This window comes from Thunnus thynnus, chromosome 1 (assembly GCF_963924715.1).
Source record: "Thunnus thynnus chromosome 1, fThuThy2.1, whole genome shotgun sequence".
Taxonomy (NCBI): domain Eukaryota; kingdom Metazoa; phylum Chordata; class Actinopteri; order Scombriformes; family Scombridae; genus Thunnus; species Thunnus thynnus.
The window spans coordinates 40,819,987-40,839,143 of record NC_089517.1 but is presented as its reverse complement, the minus strand read 5'-3'; the positions used below and the strand labels follow the sequence as shown (position 1 = coordinate 40,839,143).

Below are 19,157 nucleotides of genomic sequence, written 5' to 3'. Positions count from 1 at the left end.
ATTTGGACTGTTGACTTTTCTGAACTAACTTCAATGATTTGTTCAGCTAAACCTTCAACCTGTCTCTTAGACATATCTAACCTTCCATTTCTCTCTAAGATCCTTGAGAAAGCAGTCTCTAATCAGTTATGTGACTTTCAACATAACAATAGTTTATTTGAGGATTTTCAGTCAGGATTTAGAGCGCATCATAGCACAGAGACAGCACTGGTGAAAGTCACAAATGACCTCCTAACTGCATCAGACAAAGGATTTGTCTCTATATTTGTGCTGTTAGATCTTAGTGCTGCATTCGACACAATTGACCATCAAATCCTTTTGCAGAGATTGGAACATTTAATTGGCATCAAAGGAACCGCATTAAGCTAGTTTAAGTCCTATTTATCAGATTGATTTCAGTTTGTACATGTTAATGATGAATCCTCCATGAAGGCAAAAGTTAGACACGGAGTTCCATAAGGTTCTGTACTTGGACCAATACTATTCACCTTGTATATGCTTCCTTTAGGTAATATTATTAGGAAACACTCCATAAATTCATTGCTATGCAGATGATACCCAATTATATTTATCAATGAAGCCTGATGAAACCAATCAGTTAAACAAACTCCAAGCATGCCTTAAGGACATAAAGACCTGGATGACCTGCAATTTTCTACTACTAAACTCAGATAAAACTGAAGTTATTGTGCTTGGCCCTAAACACCTTAGAAACACATTATCTGATGATATAGCTACTCTGGATGGCATTACCCTAGCCTCCAGCACCACCGTAAGGAATCTGGGAGTTATCTTTGATCAGGATATGTCCTTTAACTCCCACATAAATCAAATTTCAAAGACTGCCTTTTTTCACTTGCGTAATATCACAAAAATCAGGCAGATCCTGTCCCAAAAAGATGCAGAAAAACTAGTCCACACATTTGTTACTTCTAGGCTGGATTATTGCAATTCCTTATTATCAGGCTGCTCTAACAAGTCTCTAAAGACTATCCAGCTGGTCCAGAATGCAGCTGCACGTGTACTGACTAAAACTAGAAAAAGAGATCACATTTCTCCCATTTTAGCTTCGCTACATTGGCTTCCTGTAAAATCTAGAATAGAATTTAAAATCCCTATCCTCATCTACAAAGCCTCATAGCTCATAGTGCCATATTATCCCACTAGAACACTGTGCTCCCAGTATGCAGTTTACTGGTGGTTCCTACAGTCTTTAAAAGTAGAATGGGAGGCAGAGCCTTCAGCTATCAGGCTCCTCTCATGTGGAACCATCTTCCAGATTTGGTCTGGGGTGCAGATACCCTCTCTATGTTTAATAGTAGGCTCAAAACTTTCCTTTTTGATAAAGCTTATAGTTAGGGCCGACCAGGCTCACTTTGGATCAGCTCTTAGTTATGCTGCTATAGGCCTAGACTGCTGGGGGACTTCCCATGATGCACTGAGCTCCTCTCTCCTCCTCCTCCTCTCCATCTGCATGCATTCATGTAGCATCAATGCATGTCACTAACTTTGCTTCCTCCCCAGAGTTTTTTGTGCTTTCTAATCTCGCAGAAAACCCTGGGTTGCAGGCCGAGCTGTCGCGGTCCTTCACAGTCCTGTTGGCATCCTTCCCTGGGTGTTGCTGTTGCTGCCGCTGTTGTCGTTGTTGTTATGATTGTTGTTATTCTGTCCCCCCCCCCTTTCCCTCTTTCTTTCTCTCTCTCACCCCATCTTGTCAAAGCAGATGGCCACCCACCAAGAGCCGGGTTCTGCTTAAGGTTTCTACCCGTTAAAGGGGAGTTTTTCCTTACCGCTGTCGCCAAGTGCTTGCTCATGGGGGAATTGTCGGGTCTCTGTAAATTAAAGAGTAGAGTCTTGACCTGCTCTATGTGAAAAGTGCCCTGAGATGACTTTTGTTGTGATTTGGCGCTATATTAATAAAAATTGATTGATTGATTGATCGATTATGAATTGTCAAATACAAGTGAGGTAAACAAGGTTGATCTATCAGGGCGGTCTAATGTTGGTCTAATTCACTTACTTGAAGTGTAGGTGTACTTAAGACAAAACAATTATCCAAAAATGATGTTTGAACTGGATCTACAAGCAGTAGTGATATGAAAACAATATTTAAATAATTCAAATTCCCAACTGCTAAAGAACACTACCTGAAAATGTTCTTTTACACCTATCAGGTGCATTCTAGGATTATTCCAATTTAATGTTAGCAAAAATTAAACATAGTTTCTAATTGGGTAACTAGATGCACTAATGTAATTCTGTTTTCTCAGTATGATGTTACTGACCTTTTAGTTTGATTCCAGAAAGGAGGATGAACGATGATTATATGATGCCAATGTTTGCATGAGGCTCCTGTCTCTCCATTACTGCGTCAAAAATGAAAAAAAAAATACTGCATTTTGCCATCAGATCTTACAGTAGTCTGCTGTTAATGTTTGGTCTTGTTTTTGGCTCCAAAAAGCATAACATTTTACAGCATTTCACTGTATTTGGGAAGAACAGTACATTACTGTACAGTAAACCTCTAGAGATGTCCCAGGAACATCCAACTGGTGAGGAGACCCCAGGGCAGACCCAGAACACGCTGGAGGGATTACATATCTCCTTTCACCTGGGAATGCCTTGGGATCCCCCAAGAGGAGCTGGAGGGCATTGCCACAAAGAAGGACGTCTCCTTGTTCTCAGTCTTTATTCTTATTCCGTCTTCTGGACGTTTTTTGCTGCGTTTCAACTGCTCCATACTTTGTGCTTTAAAAACCATTCAACTGTCAATCTGTGCAACTCATTCAGCAGATGTGTGCTTGTATTTTTCTGAAATGTAACATGTTTCAGTGATTTTATATAATTTTTTAAAACTGACTTGGAACCTTGGTCACTTTGACACTCAACTGCTCGGAAGTCCCTTATCGTACAGATGCCATTCAAACTGTAAAAAGTTCACAAAACTTTGAACTTTCAAAGTTATCAGATTGTTTAGTGAAATCTTGTGTAGTTTTTCAGCAATTTAAGCCCACAGTCAGTCAACTTTTTCCGGTCTCACCAGTGTGTCATGTGATCAGGCACAGTGGAGAGCACAGATCATTTTAGACCAGAAATGTTTTTCTAAACTGCTGTCACTCCCACAATTTTAACTCCTCAAGCACATATCTTGTCTCAGTATGTTGCCACAAGCCTCCTCTCTCTCAAAATGTAAATACATTTCACATTGGACTTATAGTTTTTGAGAGCTGAACCTTAATTGATAGAGAGTCCTTGTCATGTTCTCAATGACTGCAATACAGTCTGCAGGATGTGTGTCTCCTCTCACTCTGGTTTCTTAAGATTACAGATTCTCTCTTCCTTCAAACACTTTTTACACATATCATTCATTCTCATGTTAAACTAGTCCTGCTTTCACTAATGATGTACAAATCTCTGGGCTTCAAGCTCTAGTTTGAGACAAATACATTTTCATCATCAAAATGGAGATTTTTTTCTTCTCATTTTTGTGAATGCCTGTTGGCTCAGTGGTTTAGAACACTGCTCTCATGATCAGCAATACCTTAGATGACAAGGTTGTGTGTTCAATACCTGCTCACTGCAGTGTTCCTCATAACATTGCTCTCATGTACAAAGTTGCCTCACATCTTTATCCTGTACCAGAATTCAATTCCTTTCTAGCTTACTTTAACATTATTACCTTAAATATGGATTGATATGCTTGTTAAATACATCTTTTCCTGTGCTATACAGCATGTGTGAGTAGTCCAGTGGTTTAAGGTTATGTCATTTCTGAACTCCTTTTAGATCCAAAGGTTGTGAGTTTGAGCCCTGCTTAGGGCAGAACTCAGTAGAGATGAAGGAGTCCAGGTGATGTCAATCTGCTTGCTGAGCTGAGCTGAACTGCAAAGCTTTGCTTTGTCTTTCCTTATCTGCCATCAGACACGTGTGTTTTTCACAAAAGTGGGTGACGCCGTCCACCAGGCGGCGCCATCTTGCTTCTGTCTAACCAAGACACCGCCATACTTCTGCCATCCAGTTTTCGTGCGACGTGACTTCCTCCCATAGTCACGTCCGCGTCGCAGACCGACGACGTCATCACGTTAGGCCCCTTCGCCATCTTGTCACACACACGCACGCTCACAAACGCACGTACGCATGCACACCCACAGATGCATTCCCCTGCATGTGTCCAACCCTGTACATAGCTGTTGTGTTTTGTTTGGTAGGATTAGATTTTAGAATAGTTGTTTATTAAATTAAGCATTTGTTAACTTTGTTAATTTTGCTAAGTTTAATAAACACTGTTATATCTTTAAAGAGAAGTTCTTCTGTCATTATTGTGTGTAATATTGTGAAAAGTGGCTGATTGAAGGAGTCAGAGCTCGAATTCAACCCTTCTTTGTTCACCCTTGAATGTTGATATCTCCTAGATATTAACATTCTGGGTGAACTCCTTTTATGAGACTACCTTGTTTGGTTATTGGTCTCGGTTTCCGGGTGGTGCCCTGTATTTGTTAATTCATATTAATAATTCTATTAAATGTCATAATTAGTTAATTATCCTTGATAATTGATAATTATTGCAAACAATCAACTGTGTTCCTCACAGATTCAACAGTGGTGCCAGAATTATTGATTAAGGTTAACAATATCTTATTTTCACAATTATCTATGATAATTATGAATTATTGCTAATAACCAAACGCACTACTGCCCGTCCCAACACCAGTCTGCACCAAACTTTATATGTTTAAAAAGAGTCCCGGCCTGAACACATCTACATGACAATATTCAATAGGTAATGCAAACTGGCTGAAAAGAGCCCCCTATGAAGTTTCAACGAAGCAGCCCCAACAGCAGGCAAAATAGTGGACAAAGGAAGTGATGTTAATCTCCTTCTTGCACTGCCTGAAAACAGCCCAGGTCTGGAGACATCTACATGCCTGTGACAGAAGCCCTTTGACTGTGTCGCGCCCCAACATGTGCAGAGGCACTTGGGCCCAATCATCGCTGCTTGCAGCTTTAATTAGGGCCCGAGCACTGACCAGCATGAAGCCCTTGTGTATCCAAAGGAATTATTGTTATTAGTAGGGCCTGAGCGCTGACCAGCGTGAAGCTCTCTTGTATCCAAAGGAATCATTATTATTAGGGCCCGAGCGCTGACCAGCAAGAAGCCCTCTTGTATCCAAAGGAATTATTATTATTAGGGCCCAAGCGCTGACCAGCACGAAGGCCCTATTGTAATTCAAGGAATTTTTAGGGCCCCAGCACCAATTGGTGCGAAGGCCCTATTGGATCTGAAGGAATTATTAGGGCCCGAGCACCGAATGGTGCAAAGGCCCTATTGGATCTGTAGAAATTCTTATTATTAGGGCCCGAGCACCGAACGCACCAAAAACTCTCTTGGAGCCATACCCTAAATCCGACAGGAAGTCGGCCATTTTGCTTCAAAGTTGCGATTTTCAGGCCAATTTTGCCGTTTTTAGCCCGCGTACTTTAACAAACTCCTCCTAGGGATTTGACCTCAGCAACTTCAAATTCGGTCAGTATCATCTACAGACCTGGGAGATGAAAAGTTATCAAAACGGTGAATTTTCGACATTGCCGAGGGGGTGTGGTCGGGCGGCGAATTTCGATCCTTCGCCGTGAAAATTCAAACGGCCATAACTCCGGCATGCACGATCCTAAGAGACCCAAACCTTTTGTGCTTGGAAAGAGTCCCGTCCTGAACACATCCATGTGTCAATATTGGATCTAAGTCATAGCGCCACCTACTGGCAACAGGAAGTTACATGTTTTACACTTTGACGCTCTGTGGGTCGCACGGTGATGGGATCCACCTCAAATTTACTCAGAATAGCCTTAAGACCTTGGAGATCGTATATTATGAAGTTGGTGACTTTTCGTCGAAAGGTGTTGCCATGACGACGCGGCGAATTTCGATGTCTCGCCATGAAATTTCAAAGCCTTATAACTTGACTCCACATGGTCTGATCTTTTCCAAATTTCATATGCTTGTTAAGAGTCCCGGTCTGAACACATTGTCAGGCCCATATTTAGTGAGAGTCATAGCGCCACCTACTGGCAACAGGAAGTATCATGCATTGTTCTTTGTTGTATTACTCCTAGGAAATTTGGCCGATGCACCTGAAATTGACTCAGCTAAGATGTAAGACCTTGGTGATGCTACATTTAGCAGGTCATGACCCATGACCAAACGCCGTTGCCATGGCGACACATCCTTCGCCATGAAATACGATGCTGTATTTTAGGGACAAGGGATGGGTATACAGTCACGAAACTTGGCACACATGTCTGGAGCGACACCAGTTAAAATCCTGGATAGGTCATTTGCATAGGCATGGCAATATGGCTCAACAGCGCCCCCTTGAAAATTTCAAAATTGTAGCCCCGCCTTCCAGATTAACCTAGGAAAATGAAATCTGGGAGGCTTATGTATCATATCAAGACGCACAAAAAAGCCTCTTGGATCTGTATTGTAAGTCCTACAGGAAGTCGGCCATCTTGATAAAAGTGGTCATTTTTCGCATTTTTTTGGCCATTTCGCATACCTTGTATTTTAACGAACTCCTCCTACAGAATTCATCTTAACAACTTCAAAATCAGTGTGTGTCATCTACTCTAGTGTATGATCAAAAGTTATCAAAAGTTTTAGTTATCATTGAAGCATGTAGCCGTAGCATGGCGTTGAGTTTTGATGTTTCGCCATGACAGGCGAAATTGCTATAACTTTAGTGTACATGGTTGGATCTGCCTGAAACTTGACATTTGAAAACAGTCCAGGCTTGAACACGTCTACACGATAATATTCAGCCAGTGATGCAAACTGGCTCCATTGCGCCCCCTTATGACATTCAATGAAGCAGCCCCAGCAGCAGGCAAAATAGCAAAAAGAGGCAGTGATGTTAACCTTCCTCTTTCACTATTTGAAAACAGCCTGGGTCTGGAGACATCTACATGCCTGTGACTGAAGCCCTTCGACTGTGTCCGACACGATGTACGCATGGGTGCGAGGGCCCAATCATCGCTGCTTGCAGCTTTAATTAGGGCCTGAGCCCAAAGGGCGGACACCCTATTGTTTTTTGTGTGTTTGTTTCTGTCTTATAATTCTTTCTTTATTAATCCGCCACTTTAACTCTAAACATGCTCAAAAACTCATCAAATTTGGCACGCACATCAAATTTGATAAAATGTAAAAATTAACCCCCAAAGTGCCAAAATGTGCTTGAGAGCGCCATCTATGTATCTAAAACGGCCGCCACGGCCTGTAGGAATGTCGTAGAGAGATCGAACCAAAACTGAATTATTCGTCTCATCAAGCCCCACAAATCATACACTGACACCCCTGACCTAAATCCAACAAGAAGTCCGCAATGTCAATTTCAAAGTACGACTTTGTATCGCTATCTCCTCCTAGGGCGTTAATGGTATTGGTTTCAGACCTTAATACATGACTTATCACACTGTGCTGAACAAAAGTTATTAAAAACTTTGTAATAACTCGAACGGTTTAGATTTTGTAAGCCTTGAAAGTTGGAGTGCCACATTGCACCTTACAATGTAAACCAATGGGGAGGCAATCTCTGGACATGGACTTCGTGCCAAACTGGGGCGTCTTACGTCTAAACTATAAGTCCGACCACTTTCAAACCTGTATCAATGGATTCGCAACGAAAATTCCTTCCCTACTACCTGATTTTTATGTAAGATTTGGCCAAAGTCATGGGATTTATGAGGACATTTGACAAGAAGAGTATTCTGAAATCCTTCTCTCCAACTGAGAGGGAGAGAGAGAGAATGGGAGGGGAGGGATGGGTCAAGTCAGCTCTGTCAGCTCAGGTCTGAAAACATCTACATGCCTGTGACAGAAGCCCTTGGACTGTGCCACACTCCACTTACTTAGTGTTTCTACACATCCGACAGCAGTGTTCAATCCTTACTTTTTTTCAAGGAGTACATGTGCTCCTAAATGAAAGAAATTAGGAGCCCACATATAACTTTAGGAGCACACTGAAAAATGTTCAAGTAACAGTTTCTTAAAGAAAACAATTCATTGCATACATATTTACAATTTATCACATACATATTTAAACTCTGTGTGTGTGTGTGTGTGTGTGTGTGTGTGTGTGTGTAAATCACAATTTGCTGTTTTTAGGGGTGCTTGATTATGGCAAAAATCATAATCACGATCACTTTTGTTCAATATTGAGATCATGATTATTTAACATGATCACTTTTTGACTGTAATTTTGTACCAATTGCTGATGTTGATATATGCACATATTTTCTCCCTCTTGGCTGAGGAGACTATTACACATGTAATCATATATTGTACTCAAGATCAAGAAAGACTATAGCCTATATGAGGGAAGAACTCAGGAAGACTGGAGTTCCGGAGCTCAGGATTAAAACTTTAATGGACCTGCCATGAGGGTGGAGCAGCAGTTTTTTTTTTTAGTTTATTAGACAGACGGGATTAATGTGTAGGATTTCATCATTGGTTAGTAGTCCAAAGCGGAGGGTGTCAGTAATGCACCTAATATGCTGGTTGCTGTTGGGCCTCAAACCACGAGGTCACACAGAGAAGGCCTACATGTAACCTGTGAGGCTTGACTACGAGGTGCTTTCTCTTTTGGTTCCCCCGAGACAAAGGCATAGCGCCAAAATGCTGCTTACAGACAATGTGAGACCATTGCAAACTCCATTTCCAAGGATGCTTTGCGATTTTCACACCTCAGCAGGGAACAGTCAACATACAGTCCCTCATTGGCGGAGACACTCCTGCACAGCGGAGCGTCCTGATGACGCAGCCATGACATCACCACGCCCTGAAATACACGTCTTTCCCATGTCACTGAGCTAGGGGTAACTTCTGTCCCCTTGTGAGTTAGCTAGTTGTGTGTTCTTTTCAGCATCAGTTGCTGTTGTTTAGCATTTAGCTTTTTAGCTTTATTGCTATTGTTCTTGTTGTGTGAGTTGAGTTGAGTCCATTTTTCTCTGCTTTACTCTGAGGAGTATTTTAAGTTTGCTGCCTGTTAGTTGTGTTCACCATGCTAGACTATTTTGTGTTTGTCCCGCTCGGGACTACTGCTGTGTTTGTGCCACCGTGAGTGAGAAAGTAAATTGCTTTGTCGATCAGAAACCAGACAACGTGCGTTACAGACTGCCGTCCGTACGTGCGTTCTCTGTGGACAAAAGAACCGCTTCTCTCCCTCTCACGATCGCTTTCCCTCCTCCCTCTCTTGCGACTAACACACACATTCACACACGCGCACAGATACAAACGCCGACATCTTTTTGCACATCTGATGGTCAGATAATGTCGGACAAAGCTTTGTGTTGTCTTTCCTTATCCACCATCAGACACGTGTGTTTTTCACGGAATTGGGTGAGAGCAAGACGCCGACCACCAGGCGGCGCCATCTTGTTTTTGTCTAGCCAAGACACCGCCGTACTTCTGCCATATGGGTCTCGCGTGACGTGACTGTGGGACCGACAACATCACGTCAGGCCCAGTTGCCATCTTGTCTGGCGCATGCACACACACACACACACACACACACACACACATACATACATGCATTCCCCTGCATGTGTCCAACCCTGTGCAAAGCTGTTTGTGTTTTGTTTGGTAGAATTAGATTTTAGAATAGCTGTTTATTGAATGAAGCATTTGTTAATTTTGTTAATTTTGCTAAGTTTAATAAACAATGTCATATCTTTAAAGAGAAGTTCTTTTGTCATTATTGTGTGTAACATATTGTGAAAAGTGGCTGATTGAAGGAGTCAGAGCTCGAATTCAAGCCTTCTTTGTTCACCATTGAATGTTATCTCTCAGATATTAACATTCTAGGTGAACTCCCATTTATGAGACTACCTTGGTTATTGGTCCCGGTTTCCGGGTGGTGCCCCATATTTGTTAGTTCATATTAATAATTCTATTAATTGTTATAATTAGTTAATTATCTTTGATAATTGATATTTATTGCAAGTAATCAACTGTGTTCTTCACAGATCCAACAGTTGGTGCCTTGTTATTGATTAAGGTTAACAATATCTTGATTTTATAATTCATAATTATCTGTGATAATTATGAATTATTGCTAATAAGCAAACACACTACTGCCCGTCCCAACGTTGCCAACTGCTGTTATAAACCAAAAAGAGGAGAGAAAAATATTTTTCCAAACAGAGAGGTACATCCTGTCAGCCGCAGGACTTCCTATCTGTGCAGCTGAACACAGCAGCTCCTCTACGGACTGTTTCTCCATGATGGTCGCGGTGTTTCTTCCACAGGTTTCACTTCACTCAGCTGGCTGACAGACCCGCTGGTTCTTCCCACTTTAACCTGAATAACAAACCAGGGCTCGGCAGTCCGGTTGGATCCAAACAGAGAGCCGGGGCTAGCTGAGAGGCTAGCGGAGGCTAACTGGTTGTGTTTCTTTCCAGTCATGCTGCAGCTTACGCTCCGCTAGCCTTAGGAGCGTCACCACTTTCTGTATCTGTTGTTTCAACTTTAAATCCCTCTAGCATTTCATATAGTGTTATGGTTGTAATTTGTAGCCGCACAGTATGCGAGTAAATTATTTCTCCACTTCACACATATCTATTTTTAAGTACAAATGGGAGTGAAATACTCACACTGTAGAGCCCAGTGACAGTACACATTTCAATCAAACTTTTACCAGATCATGTGGGTTAAAAGTGTTTGCTTTTCTAAAAATAGACAATGAAATATAGGAAATTAATTTGTTTTATGCACAAACTCATCAAGACTTTTCAATTTACTAATTGAAATTCAAGTGACCAGGCTCAAAACTTGCACAGTTTTGATGACACAGGTGTGAGCAACTGGCTGAGTTGCTCACACCTTATATGACAAACATCATCTGATTCACATGAAATTTTCAAGGTGTGCTCTACAGTTGATATACAGCGACATGATGTTCACTTAATGGGTGTTTTCTAGCACCATATAGTGGACTCAGGAAATGATATTTAACTCCTTCATGCAATGTTAAATACTAGTGAAAAACTAAAGTTACACGTCTTTGTCCAGCAAGTACTCGTAACAATGTACATTTAAATGTACGCCACATAGAAGTGCAATCAAACTGGCTGATTAGCGCCCCCCACAAAATTGCAGCAAAGCAGCCCCAGCAGCAGGTAAGATAGTGGACAAAGGAAGTGATGCTTATCTCCTTCTTGCACTGTCTGAAAACAGCCTGGGTCTGAAGACATCTACATGCCCGTGACAGAAGCCCTTCAACTGCGTCGTGGCCTGACATGCGCAAGGGCGTTAAGGCCCGTTCAACTCTGCTTGCAGCTTTAATTCATGGATGTATTTGATCAGATCAGTTTGTGAACTTTTGTTTTCATGCTATATTTCTTAATAAAGTTAATGAACCAAAACTAAAAGAAGATCATGTTAAGACAACAAGACCACCTGGACTCATCATGTCCAGCATGTAGCAGGTCTGGGGATTTGAGGGACAACACAAATATTTTTGGGATAAAGCTAGTGATCACCGGTAACACATAGTAGATTTAACCATTGCCATATAAATAATTCAAGAAAATTACAAATATTTAACTAGGATTCCTCTTTTGTCAGGGTGGGAAAGCCACTTTTTTTACACAGAAATGTTCCAGTAAAAACAGAAGATGTTACTATTATTATGTCATCAATGCTTGTATGAATTTGAGAATATTAAATCACTTCTTGTTGAGGGATTCAAATAGCAAAGTAATACAGTATGATAGAGGAGAATAAAATATACAATACACAAATCAAATATTTTCAAATTGATATATCACATAATCCTCACATTCCCACTAACGGATCTGGTGGTCATGAACACGAGCAGTACACACAAACACAGTTCTGTTTATACCCAGCTTGTTGTCTGCCACGGTGGACATGTTCTCACACCTCAAATGATACTTTCTTTGTCCAGTGAGCTGTGAGGGTGTGCATCTGCCAATGTACCTGGGGGTCCATGCAGACCTGTGCAGCCCAAATTATTTGACCACATGGACTGTATAAATGGACTGTACGCTCTGTCTGCACACGTGAGGATACCCACGGGTTTGCCTTTATTGTCCTCTTCACACTCACAGGAGGACTCCAGTAAATATTATCAGTTATCAGATCAGTATGCTGTGTCGAGCGGCTGGATGAAAGGAGAGATCTTACACAGAGCAAAGCGTCTTTGTATTTAAAATAATAGTATCCAAAGTCTGACTGAAATTCTGCTCTGCCTGTCTCTCACTGCGCTTTCTGGCTGCTCTGACACACAATGCACTGGATTTATAACACAAGACAAAATGAGAGCATCATTGCAAAACGGAATGTGGCACAATAATCGATTTGTCTCAACTATCTTGTTTTCATAATTGTTGGAAGCCAAGATTTCATAATTGAAAATAAAATTTGATCAATCGCCATAACCATAACCAATAGTATGTGTCATGTCTACCATTGAACCCAGGGTGTATTGTGATATAACAGCACAAGACAGGGTGACTGATGTGTTTACCATCAGGTGTAAAGGGGTCTTAGTGGGTCCCTTGGCAGACATCTTCTCCCACAGTCCTCTTCTCACATAGTGCACCGTGGTCCCGGCTAGCTCAAACTCTCCTGGAAGCTCAATTTTCCAGTCACTGTTGATGGACTTCTTACAGGAGTCTTTTAGGGCTGTGAGGACACACGTGGTCAGAGAAAACACTTTGACATGCAAACTGTGTTTGATGTGACCTAATGAACAAACATTCTACCCGTGTGTGCCCCATTCATTTCAAACAATAACAAAGTGTGTGCCTACATGTCCAGAGATGTCCCAAGGTAGTTGAGAGCAGCATAACAGGCAGATATATCATCACAGTTGTGATGACATGATTATTCTATTCGTACACAGGCTTTTCTTCCCTCCTTATAGAAATGAGGTTGTAGCATATATAATGGCCCCTGCTTTGGGTTGCCACCATACCCTATGGAGGAAGCTGGCTTGTCCATTCTCACTAGATTTGCTCCTGGACCATCAGGAGAGTGTGCATATTATGGGCTAGGGCTAACAACCTTAATATGATGCTCTCTCAGTTCCAAATTTTCTACTTTTCTAGGGTTGTGAAGGAGGGTCAGCTGACTGAGTCATACATATTGACCCCCGACACGGGTTTAACCCACATCACTGGGTCAGTCTGAATGGGGTATTAGTTGTCAGTCAAACAAAAGATATAATGACAGAAGTTCATAAACACCCTGAAACTGAAATCAGAACCAATTCAGGCACTTTATCTGCTAAAAAATCAAATGTTTGCTCCAGGAATGACAGCTGTCAAAAATGCCCACTTGCCCTCTTGAGTGAGTGAACCACTGAGCCACATAATAGGTAAGATGCAGGCAGTATTGATATGACAGCAAGCATCATTAAGTGATGCAAGCAGAGCTACTTGAAATGTTTGTTTTGTCTTTATCCTAGTGATAGCAGGTGAACCTCTAAACTGCGGCTGGTTGAAACCAGTGGCATTGTTAGGGCCCCAAATACTTTTGGTCCTCAAAAACTGGTATTTCTATGTATCAGAGTGGTACTTTACTTCACAAGCATTGCAAGCAGGGGGAGAAATATAGCACTGCACATGACAAGATGCATACTGGCCATGGATGTATTGAGGATGCAACAGTTAATTAATGTTTGGTGAGTTTTTTTTCCTACACACCCAACAGGTTAGTTATTACACACAGATTCCAGGTTTATACAGTGAAACTGTCTGTGATAAAGCAGGATGAATCCTGAGCGCCATCTGAGGTGTCAGGGCATTTTTATTTTAAGTAGCTAAAAGTCTAAACTCTGTGTCCTCTGGAGAGTTCCCTCTGTTCTGTCAAATTTATGATTACACTTTTCAGTTTTGCTGCTTAAATGCTGCGTCTCACAATATTCACTCAAGTGGCATTACTGTGCACATTATTGAAGCATTTCCATATACCATATATACTCATCATTAGAGTAAATTTCTGAATAAATTTTACTGTACTGTAAGTTGTTTCCTGGAAAGATATGCCTATCATTGTGCAGAAACAGGAATTTCAGTGCTATTATTGTATTTGGGACTTGATGGTTGTCAATACAGTACAAAGCCCACACACCAAAAAAAGGATAGAGCCCTGGTTGAACTTGGCTTAGCCCCACATCTTTTCATATCCTGGAAACCCCTCTGTCTGAAACCAGTATTTTGTTCAACAGATAATAGAAGAAGAAATATTCGGCCTCATTGACACAGATGGAGAAAACTCCAGACCAGTATCTCTTCTCTCATTCTCATCTAAAACACTTGACTGTGCTCTACCTGTACCTGTAACCAAGTCTCTCATGTTCTTTCACAGAACAACGTGCTTGACCAGTCTCACTTCAAGAGTGGTCACTCTACTGAGACTGCTCTGTTGGCAGTTATGGACTACCTAAGGTCAGTGAGAGCAGCAGATAAGTCATCAGTTTTCATCCTGATTGACCCATCTGCTGCCTTCATCACAGTGAACCACTAGAGCCTCCTGTCCAATCTCTCCAGCCTCGGCATCAGAAGGTGTGCTCAGCTGGTTCAACTTGTATGGGAGGTACTACAGGGTGTCATGGAGAGGTATCAAAGTCATGGTAACCACTGTTGTTCGTCAAGGATCTCTGCTTGGCCCTCTTTATACTATACATTTGATACATATTCGCTACGCTATGCTGACAACACCCAGCTATTCCTTTCCTTCCCCCCAGAGTATATAACAGTCCCAGCATGCATCTCGGCGTTTCTAGACCACATCTCTGCTTGGATGACAGATCGGCACCTCCAGTTGAACCTGTCCAAAACTGATCCTCTTGTCTTCCCTGCGAGTCCAGCTGTTCATCACAACCTCACTGCACAGCTTGGTCCATCCCTGTTATTACCATCCAAGTCTGCAAAGAATCCTACAATACTTGATGACTAGCTGTCCTCCAATCTCCCAGTCATGCAGATTCACTTTGTATAACATCAGGAGGATTTGGCTATACCTGTCTGAGCATGCCACATAATTCCTTGTCCAAGTGCTGGTCATCTCACAACTGGACTACTGCAACTCACACCCGGTTGGACTTGCAGCATGCACTGTTAAACCTCTGCAGAGGATTTGGAATGCAGTGGCACGTTTGGTGTTCAACCACCCTAAACAAGCTCATTAACACCTATGTTCGTCTCCCTCCAATGGCTCCCTGTGGCATTCTGTATCAAGTTTAAAGCTTTGATGCTTGCCTTCAAGGTAACAAATGAAATGGCACCATCCTACACTGAGTTACTCATCAGGCCATATGTCCCTTCCCATCCACTCCAATCTGGCAAATGAACAACGTCTGGTAATACCATCACTGCCTGGTATGAAATCATGATCCAGACTCCTGTGGTTCTGCGATGGTGGTATGAGCTACCCAACTCCACACAGTCTGCTGCCTGAAACTGAATGCCTGACAACTCAACTCCTCCATGAACACCTCAACACTTGAGTCCCTCTAACCTTTTTAGTTCTTTTTCTTATGCACTTGTCCACTTCCAGTTGTTTCTGACTTTCATAATCATATATACTATTAAAAAATACAACTTCTTTCTAGTGCTCTCATTACATTTGTACCTGGTCAGCCACCTGAAAGTTTGTACAACAGCTCTTTCAGACTCACTGTCCTCTAACACGTGATTGTCTTGCCTCGCTTGTGAGTCACTTTGGATAAAAGCGTCTGCTAAGTGATGAAATGTAAATGTAAAATGGAGAGATTCAGCTGCTTTGTCGACACTTCCACTGGTGTAAAAACTAAATCCAGCTGTACAGCAGGAAGTGTTGCTCCAGGGTTTCTTATATGTGCTCATATTTTCTCTCTCAGTGGCAACTTGAGGCTGTTTGGTTGGATCTGCTGCCATCTCTGTATTTCTCTCTGTCTGCCTGCAGAACATCCACATCCTCCTGTTGTTTCCTCGGAGACTGAACAGGAACTGAAGCCAAGATGGAGCCATGTTAACCCAGCAGTCAGCTGGACCTGTACCCAGTGGCTCAACTGAAAAGATTAGTTTTCCTGCTTGAATGTGAATATAGTGAATGTGAGTAACTTGTTTTTGGATACACAGGACTGAATAAATCACTTTCTTTAGTTACTGAAAAAGTCCCTGAGTCTGCCTCCTATCACCTTCCTGATGCGCTGGCTAAGCTTCCTCACAGTTATGTAATTTGAAACTCCATAATTATACTACAGTTACAAATCCCAGTAACATTCCATTACTTTTACACTTGCGGGTCGACATGCTTACCGAGATTAATGGAGAGTTCATATAAGTGTGGTCTTTGTGTTCAGCTAAAAGACTGCTCCGCTAGAGGAGAAATGTAGTAATTCCAAAGTTGTCTTATTCACATGCATCACTAACTGAATCGTGGAGTTCTGTGTGTAGTCACCAAGGCTATGCTAACACTAGTTGTTGGATGGTCACTAAATTCTTCCAAACTGTATCCTGCCTGCTTGCTAAATAACAATGTCTCATATTCTGTTTCTACATGTGCTGAATACAAAGGGTGCAGCATGTGGGTGTGGAGGATTCTGAGTTGTTCAAAGGCAACTTTAATGGAGGTGACGGCTGAGTAACGAAAGTAAAGTAACAAGTAATGTAATGCATTACTTTTGCTGCTGAGTGATGAGTAATGTAATTACTTTTATATTATGTGTAATCAGTAATTGATTACAATTTTCAAGTAACTTGCCCAACACAGGGTCTCAGATACTATGAAACCTGAGAACCCACAAGGATCTCTAGTACATCATCCAGATATGATTTGTAGATGCAATATAAATGAGCAGAGTAGTAGTAGTGTGACACTACAATACAGCATATTGGCAGCAGCTACCAAATATTCACAGAGAAATATTATATTGTGTTTGTGAACAAGTTAGCAGTGATCATTTTTGATCTCTGTAAAAGACATAATTACCCAGAAAGCTATGTGAAGGTTTGTCCTCCACAATTTTGATCCTCCTGGCTCCTGCAGGGATAACCACAGCCTCGATGTAGCCTGAGAGAAAGAAATATGGTGATAGGTGAAAACAGATTCACTATTTCATAATGTATGTCTTCATTATTCAAGACATACAGTCTGGACCAGAAGGGTTTCAAGGCGTTTGTTGGTGGAGCTCTCTGATGCAGACTCAGTCCTCTGGTTGGAGGCTATGGCATGAATTGTATCTTGGAGGAAACTGGACAGTCTCTACCTAAGAGTGGGTTAGCTGAACAGTTGAGGTTAGGTCACAAAAGAATAAGATTGTTTGTTTGTTTGTTTTTTCATTCGGTGCATTAGGACTACAATTTAAGGATATTTAGCACGGAGGAAAACAGAGATGATTATTTCTGCAATTTCAGACTTCTGGCCAATTTTAGAATCCATTTACCTCAACACATATATAGAAAACATTCACATTCGCAAATTTTCACTCTTAAGCTTTTAAAAGGTCCACATGGGGAAGGATGTGTCATCCTTTTGTTTGTTTTTGTTTGTTTTGGGTTTTTTTGTTTTTGTTTTTTTTTTCCAAGACGGACACTAAAACATCTCAAACTTCTACAATTTATCTGACACATCCTCCCTTTGCTCACATGTAACGGGCCGGATGACATGTGAGCTAGCCATGGGTACAGAGGTGTGGGCACCACAACACGGCTGTTATTATGGACCCACAGACATTTACATATTTACATCCATGAGAAAGCCACAACCTATGCTCCTTCACATCAGTAATCTCCTGCATGAGGGCTACATAACTAAAAAAGGCGAGATTGTTAGCAGGTATGGGAGGACAAGATTTAACATAGACAGAAATGTTAATTAACTGCATGGTCAGCCAAAACATTGCACCATGAAACAAGATCATCATAGATGATAGATGGGTATTTGGCATGCAACTAACAATCATCAAACAAGTTGCAATGTTGAACAGGGGTCCGTTTCACAAAGCAGGTTTAGTAAAAACTCAGAGTCTGTTCACCCTGAAATGAGGGAAACTCTGAGTTTTCCGTTTCAAAAAGGGAGGTAACTCAAACCAGAGAAAGAGGGATAACTCTAGCCTGTTTCAGAGAGAGGGGTAACTTAAGCTCTTGGTCAGTTACCGTAGTAACAGACTCTATGAACCTAACCTGGTTGGGACCAGGTTTTTCTCAATGAACCTCGAGTTTCTCTCAGTCTCCGCCCTCTTTCAGAGCCACACACTCCATTTGATTTCCTCAGTCATTCAGTCAGCAGGCAAGTTTTGGCGTAGCCTAGTTCTGCCGTCTGTCATTTAAAAAAATCATTAAAAAAATCAGAGTCAGTATATTAGAAATCCATTAGGCACAGTAGGTGGCGACTTTTTCACTAACATGGCATGTCCTTTTGATAACGATCCCGTGGATGAAGGTGCAGCATTACCGCGCAGAGAATTAAATATTCGTTGAGAGATGGTTATCAGACCGCGCATAGATGTTCTAGCATTTCCAGACAATTATCTCTTTGAGAGATACCGTTTCACGTCACAGTCCATCATCTACATACACAACCTAATCCGTCCTTACATTTGCAACATTACCAATCGTAGTCATGCTCTCACATCCCAGCAGATATTGTGTGTTGCGCTGCGTTTCTTTGCAAACGGAAGTTTTTTGTACAATGTCGGAGCCAGCCACTGGCCTTCCTAAATTCTGGCTTATGGCCAGCTCCTCTGCCTCCGTTAGAGGTGGCGGTGCTGGGCCACCACCCGTTTTATGGATATCTGCCCTCTTTCTGTTGGCTGAGTAGAAGTCTGTGTTAGTTTAAATAGGCTTAATTATTTAACAGAACATGATGTAGATGAGAAGACATTTATGTGTGTGAAACCAGCATTATGTTGGGGATAAAACAACTGCACAGTCAAACAGCCACTTAATATTTACTTTACAATGTAAAACATGATCAAAATGAGGTACCCCCATGAGATTATGTCGAGGTTTTACTTGTTTGAACAATGTTTTTATATTTCATCCTAAACTGCTGCCAAGTGCGCTTCTCCCCCATGGGATTGGACCTAAATGAAATAAATTAATAGGCGACCAATCAAGCAGTTTTCCTCTATAATATTATTGTGATTGCAAAG

At 41.6% G+C, this 19,157-nt stretch overlaps 1 protein-coding gene across 6 annotated transcripts in view; it reads right to left on the bottom strand.

Annotated features, from left to right (window-relative positions):
* The window catches only part of adamts17 (ADAM metallopeptidase with thrombospondin type 1 motif, 17), a 417,430-nt gene that overhangs the window by 72,118 nt on the left and 326,155 nt on the right, over nucleotides 1-19,157 (bottom strand). For all 6 annotated transcript variants that reach the window (XM_067598186.1, XM_067598185.1, XM_067598187.1 and 3 more), the window contains exons 16-17: nucleotides 16,994-17,074; nucleotides 12,543-12,700 (exon numbers count right to left, since the gene is read on the bottom strand). In XM_067598186.1, the coding sequence (XP_067454287.1) occupies nucleotides 12,543-12,700; nucleotides 16,994-17,074 (239 nt within the window). The remainder of the gene's footprint in view (nucleotides 1-12,542; nucleotides 12,701-16,993; nucleotides 17,075-19,157) is intronic.